This window comes from Carlito syrichta, unplaced genomic scaffold, assembly GCF_000164805.1.
Source record: "Carlito syrichta isolate Samal-C Ts95f unplaced genomic scaffold, Tarsius_syrichta-2.0.1 Scaffold288154, whole genome shotgun sequence".
NCBI lineage: Eukaryota > Metazoa > Chordata > Mammalia > Primates > Tarsiidae > Carlito > Carlito syrichta.
This window is the reverse complement of record NW_007232250.1, coordinates 473,330-485,304: the sequence shown is the minus strand read 5'-3', so window position 1 is coordinate 485,304 and position 11,975 is coordinate 473,330. Positions and strand designations below refer to the sequence as shown.

General features: G+C 43.4%; 1 protein-coding gene across 2 annotated transcripts in view; it reads right to left on the bottom strand.

Annotated features, from left to right (window-relative positions):
- Positions 1–1,392: 1,392 nt before the first annotated feature.
- The window catches only part of ST6GALNAC3 (ST6 N-acetylgalactosaminide alpha-2,6-sialyltransferase 3), a 336,203-nt gene continuing 325,620 nt past the window's right edge, over positions 1,393–11,975 (bottom strand). Inside the window, exons 3-4 of one of the 2 annotated variants that reach the window (XM_008053442.2) lie at positions 4,827–4,934; positions 1,393–3,773 (exon numbers count right to left, since the gene is read on the bottom strand). In XM_008053442.2, coding sequence (XP_008051633.1) covers positions 3,587–3,773; positions 4,827–4,934 — 295 coding nt within the window. In that variant the 3' untranslated portion in view covers positions 1,393–3,586. The remainder of the gene's footprint in view (positions 3,774–4,826; positions 4,935–11,975) is intronic. The other variant, XM_008053443.2, reaches the window with a different exon arrangement.

The following is an 11,975-nucleotide window of genomic DNA, read 5'->3' as shown; positions in this document are numbered from 1 at the left end:
ATATAGTTATAAGTCTATAGATTATATGTATGTGTGTGTGGGGGGGTATATATATATATATTCATACAAACACAAATGGACTCTATGTGCAAAGACATCTCTTCAAATCCTCCCAAGTTGCTTTTTCTTTGATGGGTTTGATAGCAATGTAAAGTAACATACTCTAAAAGGTCTCTACTTTACATCATCATCATAGCGATGTAAATCATTACTACCTGCCACTTGGTTAACCTAGAAAGAATTTAGACACTCATTTAAAAATCCTTTTTAAATTTTCTTACTTTGTAGAGGATTACCCTATTATTTTTAGCTTGCATGTTTTTGTATCAGTTTCAGAAGAACTGTGACCATTTTCCATAGTTCATTTTCCTAGAACCTTGGGTGTTATTGAAATATTTTTAGGCCGGGCTCGGTGACTCTGCCTGTAATCCCGCGCTTTGGGAGGCCGAGGTGAGTGGATTGCTTGAGCCAGCGGGTTCAAGATCGCCTGGGCAACTTGGTGAGACCTCATCTCTATCATAAATCAAAAAATTAGCCAGGCATGGTAGCACGCACCTGTAGTTCCAGCTACTTGGAAGGCTGAGTGGAAGGATCCCCGGAGCCCAGCAGGTGGAGGCTGCGGTGGCTGGGAGCGTGCCACTGCACTCCAGTCTGGGCGACAGAGTGAGACTTCAACTCAAAAAAAAAAAAAAAAAAAGAAAGAAATACTTTTATTTTTTACAGATATTAAATTTCTGGAGTACATACACATCAGTGGTAAGAGAGTTCAGTTAAATTTTCCAATGTTTAGATGCTGGATAAAAATCTTTCAGTTGATCTGAGTCTGTGAAATTGATCAGAAATTTGCATGACAAAATAATCTGCTTGAATTGCTCCTTTGCCAAGCTCTTCTCTATTAGTAAATCTTAGATGGAAAATTTCTTCACACCAAGGGAGAAATTAGACTTTGCATTTCTACTACAATTAGGAAACTGAAATAAAGAAGAACAGGAAACGGAAGCAGAGAAAACTAAGATGACAGAGAAAAATATGTCTTCAGATTCTATCAAAATGCTGATTACTCTGGAAATAATTTAAATTGAGAAAAATGTGTTTTTTTGTTTCTAACTGTTAGAAAAAAGAGACAAAAGACGACAACAACAATAAAAAATGAAAAGTAGGGATTTAGTTTTAAAAAGAGAGTGAGAGAGAAAGAGAGGAAAAAAAGCCCAGCCTATCCCTCTGAAGGAAACACTGCCCATCTGGAGTTGACCATGCCACATACGCCTGCTGCCACAGAGTGAGGGATGCTGGGTCCTGCAAAAGTCTCCTTCATCAGAGAACTCTACAGTGAAGCCAGAGAGCAAGCGTGTTCTCAAAAGTGTCTCATGAATAAGGGCTAAAACACATACAGCTGGTCTTTCATTTATTAGAAAACTAAATCATTAAGGTTATACACCATCTTCCGAAGCATTCTAATTCACCAAGAATTTCTTTTTATTTAAAAGCAGAACTTCTGTATCACAACAGGGGAAAAGACAGCCTGTATTACAATTTCAACATTTGTATTTGTTTATTTTTCTTTGAGTGGCCATTTCTATCCATCATTAGCTAAACAAAACTAAACTAAACTAGACTCATATTCATAGAACTGAAAATTGCATAAGGAAATATAAGAGCAACAACTCTTTCCGACCACAGAACTAGGGCTTGACAGTTTTTATGAATGGGAGTATTGGGGTATTGCAATGGCCGAAGAGAGCAGAAAAGAGGCTTTTACCCCAAAGGGCACATTTTAATGATTATCATAATGCTTAGCACTGGTAAAGACCTACAAAGTGCTTCCAAAGGGAAATGCATCACTACTTCCAGCGTTAAAACACTCTGCAAGCAGAGCCTGGCTTTTGTCTGTTGAATCATTTTGCCAGGATGTTTTTGAAATCTCAGCTACTCTCTTGGCAAATCAACCCTCTAATATTTATTGAACAATGAGTATACAGAAAACAGAATTGTCTCAGACTTGGGGCAGGAAACTTATATTCTCAGCTTTCGTGCCTTTGTGTGGTCCCTGCTTCTTCATTTCCCCCCACCTACACAGAGCCATTAAAAAACCCTCAAAACTACTTAAGTACACAGGGGTCCTAGCATACAGCTAAGACCATCCTTTGTGATACTTTTTGCATAATCCTGATATAATATATTGTATTTGGCACTGAAATCAATGGTTACTAGTCTACATATATGCTATTCTATGCAAATATTAGCAAGGAGAGCAATCCAGGATATATCATAACAATTAACAAGTTATAGATAATCTGTTAAGGAGGTGACAGAATACACAGGCACTAGCCCAATGAGGTGCTCACCGATGTCACATGGTCACATGGTACTGCATACGTGAAAGGACTCTAAATGACAAAGCACGTTGGACACTAAGGGCATTATTTTTGCTATTATGGTATAAAAACCTATACACTCTGGGGAAAATAAACCCCTAGAAGGCAAAAGCTCTGGTCAGATTTAATGCAAGGAATTGGTTCTTATGTGTAACAGTTGGCACTTGGCAATGAGGATACAATGTATGGAGAGACACATCTTGGGCCTATAAAATAGAAATTTGAATATACAAATATATATTATGAAGTATGATAGGATACAAATTGATGTAAAAATATGCTTTGCTTTCCCTGTTTCATGATTTTAAAAAGCATATAATTTTGCGTTGTGGGAGTTGAAGCAGAGTTAGTAAACCCTTTGGTTATATTTTAGGAATGTTTTCACAGTATGTGTTATTACAGTGTTGAAGTTGGTATCTTACATGTTAAATAGCCTTCTGACATATTTAGGACTCAACCAAAAATAACTGAACATTAATATCGAGTATTCTAATAACATGTTTAGTTATATTGTTTTGGGTAGGATGAATGGAAGGTGACAATTCATCAAGATTTGCTACTTGGCCCATTTTGAATTAAGTGTTGGAGACAGTCAAGCAATCCTGAGGTACAGGATGTCCATGATATCTTCACTGTTAACTAGGTAATGGCCTGAGGCTCTAACTGTGAAAAGTACTGTAGGGAGAGGGTACATCAGCATAAGATACCTTCCCCTTCCCAGGCTAACTGGTAAGATACTTGTACCCTGGTAGCATGTCTTGGGTCAGTGTTTGACAATCAACCGCTCTTCAAGATGGTAGAGCTGCTCAGATTCAAGAAGCCATGGAGTCAATGACATTGCCTCATGAGGCCAGATCTCACGGCTTCTGGAACTTACTGCAGAACAACTCTGGGCAGCTACCTTGAAGGATAATCTTCCCATTTCTTAGGTCACAGTTGTCACGTCACTGGCCTTCATTTCAATTCCAGTTAAATTATAAAGTGCAGGATGTGTGTTGAACCTCCAGAAAGAACATAATGAGCACTACCACCCTCTACAAGACCCCGAGTTTAAATTCCGAGCAGAGTTATCATTCATCCATGTCTGAGACGGTACAGGAATGTGACCGTTGCTGTCCTTGTCATCACCATCCCATCGCTGGCATCTTCGGCGTCACAGTTGGAGTACCATGATCACAGCAAGTGACGTGGCACGATCAGAGAAGCCAACATCAAGACACTGTCCAGTTTGGGTGTGTAAATATTATCCTGTGTTTCTTGGCCCATTTAGCAAACACTTTCTTTTCAGTGATAAACCTATGCCCCCCATACGGGGCATGTTCATGAAGAAAATATTCATCACATTCATCTCTTCCTTGCTCGTAGTAATGGTAGGGGACTTTTCTGTATCCTTCTGTCCTAGAAGAGAAGGAAAAGAAAAAAAAGAAAAAGAAAGATTGAGATGAAGAATGATGCTTTTCTTTATAAGAATCCATTATGTGCCCAGCAAATGCATTTACCTGCAGACCCACACATGACTCTTGTCCATGAACTCAGTTAAAAGCTATTATGTATAAAAGCTTTTAGGAAGATGTACCAGGTTCTTGGGTACTTCAATAGATCAAATAAAATGTATGTATCACACCAATTATTTTCAAACATATGGCTTTCCTTTGAAGGAGGAAATGGAAGCAAACTTTGGACAGCCTCTTGCAGAACCTGAAGAAACTTTGTGATTTTTCATAGTTAGCTGTTGAGTTCATCTGAGTTCCATTATGCGTATAGCTAGCGTGGAAATATTTGTTGTTGAAGACTGTGGCTGAGAGCAGGCACCATTTTGACAACTTGATTAAAACCATCTTCGAATTATATTGCTCCGATTATTGGTAGGAAAATAGATGTCATTACCCTGATGAAGCATAGAGGGTTTGTTTGATCATCTAATTAGAATCTATCCCCCCAGCAAGGCTATAATGTGGATAAGCACACTCATTTTAAATAAAGATCTGGCAGACTACTCACTTATTAGTGAAATATAATTTCTAGGAACTCTTGTTCAACTATCAGTTTCTCTGAGGCTTCAGGACATTTTGTCCTTGGTGATCAAATCTAACCATTGAGTCCATAGCCATCTGAGCAGCAGAAGCCGAAACGACAAACTTGCTTTTGTAAATTAAATAACCACCACATTTGTTCTGTATTTCCAAGCCACGAGTCCCTGATATGCCACTGATTAAGGGAAACGTGTTCCTTCTGACATCTGACATTAGACGGTGGCAAATATTTTTCTTTTTATCACCCCTAAAACTCACAAGGTGAGGCACTGACAATAAAATGTCATGTCAGCAAAGAACGCTGGGAAATAATTGTTGCTTCCTCTGTTTCCCAGATTTATGGTATTAAAATGAATTGTGATATTTTGACAAGATATCAGATTTGGAGCGGCATAGAAATAATTTCCTGTGATCTTACTTGCAGTAGGTGTCATTTATCATCCCGTAGACGTGAATGCTATAGCAGGCATCCATGGCCAAAATGAAGGTGAACCACCCCGTGCTGAGATAAGAGCCAGACTGGACTCTGTGGGGGGAACAAAAGCAAACAACATGCACGACACGACACATAACACAGACACAGAGCAACAGGAGAGTGTGTGAGAAACGAGCCACATTTCATCAAAAATATAGCACTTATCAGGAGAAAGCATTAGGAAACTTGACAATGTGTCAAAGATACACACTTATTTTGAATTATCTCTGAATAATTTATAGCAATGATCTTGCTCTTGCTACCTTAAGCCTCAAAGCTATGTTGTGTGGAAGAAAAGCCATATGGCAAATATCTGAAGTCAAATAATCCTGCTCCCTTCAGGTGAAAAATAATTTATTTAATTTTCCACAAGACACAAATTAGTGCTGTGTATCAGAGGACAGGTTTTCTAAAAGCTGCTTGGAGCCCTGATGGGAGCGGAATGATAATAGTGTTATCTTGCTTACCTGGACACAGCATTTCCTTGAAGGCTCCTTGGGTTTCTAAGTGTAAATTGGATGCAGTGTAGGTGAGTGACTTGGTCTGAGAAAGCATCTGAAAAGTTTTTCTTAAACTGCTTTCTGGGCATCATGAGACAAGACTTTTCCTTTGCAAGACCTTTGCTAGCAACACCTTCGACACATTTTTATTGAACAAACTCTGTGTTAATCGCCATTCTGGATGCTGGGGATACAGCAGTTATCAAAACATCCAATGTTTCTGTCTTCATGGAGCCCGGAGGATTGTTTAGAGCTTGGCTCTACGTTACAAAGGTTGGTCAGGGAAGGCCTCTTAGAGGATAGGAGGCAAGATCTAAAAATAAGGGGGGCAGGGGAGAGGTGGGGAGAAGCCATGGGAACCACATGAGGGAAAACTATTTTAGGAAGAGAAAAAAGGCAAGGGTCAAATATCAAACGTGGACCTATGCATTGTGTGTTCAAATGAGAGCTGGGTGGCTCAGCCTGTAATCCTGCCCCTTGGGAGGCCGAGGTGAGTGCATTGCCTGAGCCCGTGGGTTCGAGACCCGCCTGGGCAACTTGGTGAGACCTCATCTCTACAATAAATCAAAAATTAGCCGGGTGTGGTAGCGCATGCCTGTAGTTCCAGCTACTTGGAAGGCTGAGGCGGAAGGATCGCTGGAGCCCAGCAGGTCCAGGCTGTGGTGGCTGGGAGCTGCCACTGCACTCCAGTCTGGGCGACAGAGTGAGACTCCAACTCAAAAAAAAAAAAATGAGAGCTAGGAATAGTGACCGAGGGGGAGGGTGCTAATGTAGTTAGATGCAATGCTGATGGGGGTGGGGGCTGCCAGTTCCAAACAGTTTATGGATCTTCCTATCTGTCCTCAGCCCAGGTGACCTAATCCATCCTAAACAGACGACTGCTGGGCTCCTTAAAACTCTCTCCACAGCGGCATGTGGATCACCCCAAGTTGCTTGGCAGCTGTGCAGCAAAACCTCTGAAAAGATGACATTCCTGTCTTCCATCTTGACTTCTTGGCCGGCGGGAGCACTCCCCAGTTCTACAACTGGCACTCAGACACTGATAACCACTCTCTGGATACAGCTCTCCAGCCTGCAGGGACTCCCCACTGATGTTCAATATTGTAGATGCACATCCCAGTACCAAGCCGTCCATGTGCTATAATTAGGAATCCTGAATGCTTTGCTGCTGCTGAATTTTTAAAAAATAGCAGGGACTACTCAGTGTTCAATTACTTCGAGCATTTCAGGAACAACACAAACCCATGGTAGGGGGTGACAACTGGGATTTTTTGGGCCTTTGTTTTCATTGGCTTTGGGTGATTTGTAAGGAGGAACAAACTCAGCGTATCTATATCCCGGGGTGCTTACTGGTCACTGAGTCTGAATGACCACTACATAAGTAGCCAGTCCTCTGCATCTCCTGGTGTGTGATCCAGAAACCAGATCATAAGCACTGTCCTCTGTGATAGTAGAAGCAGCACGGGTCAGGAACAGGTGCAGAACGGGTGGGGGGACATACCCCGGGAAAGAGAGAGACTCCAGTGAGCAACTTGGCTTTTCAGACAACTTCACCTGAGGAGCAGCGGCAGTGATGGAACCTGCTTAAAGAACCATCCTTGGCCGGGCTTGGTGGCTCAGCCTGTCATCCCAGCACTTTGGGAGGCTGGGGTGAGTGGACTGCCTGAGCCCGCGGGTTCGAGACCAGCCCAGGCAACGTGATGAGACCTCATCTCTACACTAACTAAAAAATTAGCCTGACGTGATAGTGCACACCTGTAGTTCTGGTTCCTTGGAAGGCTGAGGCGGAAGGATCACTGGAACTGGGCAGGTCGACGCTGGGGTGGCCTGAGTATGCCATGAGTATGCATTCCAGCCTGGGCACTGGAGTGAGACTCCAACTCCCCCTCCCCCCAAAAAACTATCCTCTTTCAAAGCCCTCATTTGAGAAAATTGGGAGAGACAAGATGAGGCAAGAGTCTTGACAAAAGGCTCCTGAACCGAATCTAACAATTCTGTCTATGTATTGACTTTGGTAATTATTCCTACTGAATTGTATACCCTTTTTTCTCTTCTTGCTTTCTCCTTCTACTTTTTCCACCTTTCACTCTTTCTATGCTCTCTCTCCTTCTTCATTACTTGTCTGAGCAAGCGCTAGTAGAGACCACTACAATTTTAGCATTTGTTTGTACATGATGGGGGGTAGAAAAATAGGTCTCACTTATTCACCCATTTATCCACTTTTTCAACAAACATTTATTGGAATCCCATTATGTGCCACTGAAGTGCCAGGTGATGAATATGTTCTTAAGAGCCCATGGTTTAGTGGGGAAGCCTCGCATGTTAAAACTATTCATCGCAATCTGGGACAGCAAAACACAGCCCTGTGTCTCAGGCAGGGTTGAGTGCAGTGCAGAACTGAAGTGGGGACCCCTGGCTGCACATTCCAGCTTTGCCACTAGTCCACATGAGGGTTGAACACCTGTGTAGCCTCTCTGGGTCTTGTTTTCCTTGTCTCTACACTAAGACGGTTGAACTAAGCCATATCTAACATTTCTTCCAATGTCAAGATAAAAGGATTCTACAATCATCACCCTCAATAGTCCATCTGTAATGAAGCTTTAACCATTGTGCAGTATCATGCTCTGTGCATGTTGGATGTTGAAATTATACACATGGCCAGGCTCAGTGGCTCAGCCTGTAATCCCAGCACTTTGGGAGGCCGAGGCGAGTGGATTGCCTGAGCCCGCAGGTTCAAGACCAGCCTGGGCAACTTGGCAAGACCTCATCACTACAATAAATCAAAAATTAGCCGGGCATGGTAGCGTGCGCCTGTAGTTCCGGCTACTTGGAAGGCTGAGGCGGAAGGACCGCCAGAGCCCAGCAGGTTGAGGCTGCGGTGGCCGAGAGGCGTGCCACTGCCCTCCAGCCTGGGTGACAGAGTGACACTCCAACTCAAAAAAAAAAACAAAAACACACATGCTGTAATCACATCACATTTAGTGCTTTCTTGTGTTACGGGCATGCCACTAGATGTATGGGGTATATATCAACAGATAAACTGGGAATAAAGTTTCAGCTTGCAATGGTAGTGGCTATAGTCACTCAACTTTTGCAGAGAGCAGGTCCGCGTTTCCCTCTGTCCCATTACAGCTCGTGCAAGGTGTTGAAATGACTGGCCAGGGCCAAGGACACAACTGAATGTGGCATTGAGGGTAAAGGTGAATTTGAGTGACAAGGAAACAAATCATAATTAGGACAAATCACCTTTCCTTTCATATGGTCCCTCCACAGAGTTGCTAACTGCCAAGGACCAAGCTAATACCGTAGCAGTGGTTCAAGCCTGTAATTCCAGCACTCTGGGAGGCCAAGGTGAGAGGATTGCCTGAGCCCACGGGTTCATGACCAGCCTGGGCACCTTGCGAGACCTCATCTCTACAATGAATGAAAAAATTAGACAGGTATGGTGGTGCACACCTGTGGTTCCAGCTACTTGGAAGGTTGAGGTGGAAGGATCTCCTGAGCCCAGCAGGTTGATGCTGGGGAGGTCATGAGCATGCCACTGCACTCTAGCCTGGGAGACAGAGTGAGACTCCAACTCAAAAATTGAAAATACAAATAAAAACACTATAGCTCTAGAATAAGGCGGGGATCCTTTGTGTGACTTTGGATCCCTACTCTGCAAAACAAGCTCTCAGGACTCGTTCTGGTCAAGCACAGATCGTCGTTTCTGAGAGTTCAACAGTAAGCATCCAAAACAGAGCCCTCAATGGACAAATAGGACACAATTGTCATCGTGGCTTTTCTATACATCTGTGTTCTTTTTACCACAGAAAAAGAGGGTCAAGATGTCAAGGTTTGGTATCTGGTCAAAGCTCTTATCCATCTTACTACTAATAAGGAAACTTGACCGCATTTCTGATACTTGATTCCTCTTAGGCCTGACCTGATTTCTTTTGTTTCTGGGTAGACAGACCATGCTAATTAGCTCAAAAGCTCTTCCAACAAGATGTGTTGCCTTTCATTCAGACCAGGGAAGCTCACCCTGCCCAGGTGCCTTGTCCTACAAACAGCACTTAATTAGATCGTTGTATTTTCGTTCCCTGATGCCTCCGATATATTTGGGATGTGGCATGGCACGCGGTTTCCTACACACAAGTGCATGCTGGGGATGGCAAGGTGACTTCTCCAAATATTTGGAGTGGATCTCCATACAATGATGCTTGCCAGTGGAGTGATGGCAACTGCTGGATTAATCCAGGAATTCCTTCTACTAAATGCCCCTATGATCTGGATCGCTCAAGGAACTCGCTGGCCTGGATGATATTGGCTCTGGAGATTCTTATAGCTGCACCATTTCCAAAGTCTCCTGGGCTGTGCTGTGGGTGTACTAGAAATAAGAAAGTATAAATTTTACCCAACTAGATCTTTGTAGGATTCAATAAAAGCTACAACAAAAAGACTTGAGTTGATGTACGAAACATATTGCTTTTCGACATGGAGAGACTTGGTGATTAATTATCAAATGCCTTAAAAAAATTCCTTTTTTTTGGAGTTGGAGTCTCACACCATCGTCCAGGCTGGAGTACAGTGGCATGTTCCCGGCCACCACAGCCTCGACCTGCTGGGCTCAGGCGATCCTTCTGCCTCAGCCTTCCAAGTAGCCGGAACTAGAGGCACGTGCCACCACGCCCGGCTAAGTTTTTGATTTATGGTACAGATGAGGTCTCGCCAAGTTGTCTAGTTGGTCATTAAAAAGTCTTAAAGGCTCTCCTCTGAGGCCACATGTTGTCTAGTAATTCGCCACTCGTGGATGCGGCACTAAATGTGTGTCCCAGTTGGTCCCCCGTCAGAGCACTTTCTTTGCCTTCCACATTTCGGGGATCAATAAAAACAATTATTGTCATCCGCAAATAAACAATCAAGATTCCCACAGGGATGATAAGAGAGTTGAAGTCCCTCATTCTGAACAATAGGAAAGCTTAAATTAATGCAGCAGAATGATGAGCCGTGCAGGGAAAATAAAGGCAGGGGTGTGAAGAGGAAGCCCTCCGCACTTTGTTTCCACTGGTCAGGCTCTGGGTCCCACCGCTCCTTGGTAATCAAGATACTTACAACTTGGAAGCTACTGAAACGCACTTGCTCACCCCTTAAAAAAATGACGGTGTCAACGCCTTGATGTAGCGCATGCTTGGAGGCCTATCACACAGGACATGCTCTTTCATCTAGTTTATTACCAATAAAATAGAGGCTACTTTTCCCCTTGGTGCTTACCCCATCCCTCGATGTCTAAAGGCCAACATGTGGACACAGGGATTCCTTGTCTGGCAAGCTCTCCTGATTTTTACCAATCTCTGTATTTTTGACTTGTCAGCATCCTTCACTGGCCTGCACCTCTGCTTCAGAGCACACTCTCTCCTTTTCTCATTTCTGGAAACATATTGCGAAGCAATTTTCTCCTATTGCCTCGCAAGCTGGAACCTTCTGCTGAGTGACATTTCCCTTCCAGCTAATTTCAGGGGAGGAAACAGGATGTGGAAATGGTTACTCTTCAAAAGAAACTGGAGCATGTTGGCTTGACTGTCTATCCACAGGGCACTCTGCTAATCATCGAACACCATTAGCTCACCGAGTTGAATTCTGAACTCTGGACACAAACTTTGATGGCTAAAATAATAGCATTTTTTTCTAGATCGAGGTTGCTCAATCTCAGTGCTGTTGATATTTTGGACAAGATACTTCTTTGTTTCAGGGGGCTGCTTTGTTCCGTTCTCTCTCACATTTCCCTGGATTTTCCTCTGTACCAAGTTCATCTGAGTCGTAAGAGGGCAGTCGATTTCTTGACTCCCTAGTGGCTTATCCCTGCCTTAGGGTGGCCTGCTCGGAGGGGGTCTCCCCGCCCAGAAAGCTGTGTTGCTCTCACCTTCAGCTCTGGCTCTGTTTGTTCATGGCCCTGCTTGCTTGCTTCCTCCAGCGAAGCACCTGACCTTCTTCTCCCCTCCTTGCAAGTCAACCTGAGCCATTCAGGTCTGGCCAATATCGAGCCATTATCACACTCTCTAACAGCCCGGGGAATCAGCAAATTCACTTGGCTTAGACCCAACGGGCATGTCTTAGCCTGCAACGGGGGAATGTGCCATTGGAAATGGAAAAACAGTGCCAAGTGGGGGCAAGGACAAGGCGTATAGAAACCTCCATCTTCCTTCCAGAAATGGTTCCTTTGGGGGGCTTTGGCTCTAATTTGGCAGCCTCAATTTCACTGTTTCTTCCTCCTTTCTTCTGTGAACGGATGAAAGCCAGGACTTGAGGCACTCAAAGCTAACATTTCCAAAGCATAATCATCATTTATCAAAGCTCAGAGGAGATCAAGACCCTCCCAATAATGGAGGTTTATTGGAGAGCAGAATATTGGCAGCAGCTTCTGAAATCTGCTCCACTCAGAAGGAAAAAGGGAGTTTAAAAACAGAGTTAATCAATATTTCATGTCTTGTTTTAACACTATTGGACCTCAGTTCTCTCATCAATATACTACACTGGCAGGATAAATACAAATAGCAAAGTAAGTTTCCAGATACCTTCCTAGGGAGAAGAAATACCTGACAGAATACAGATT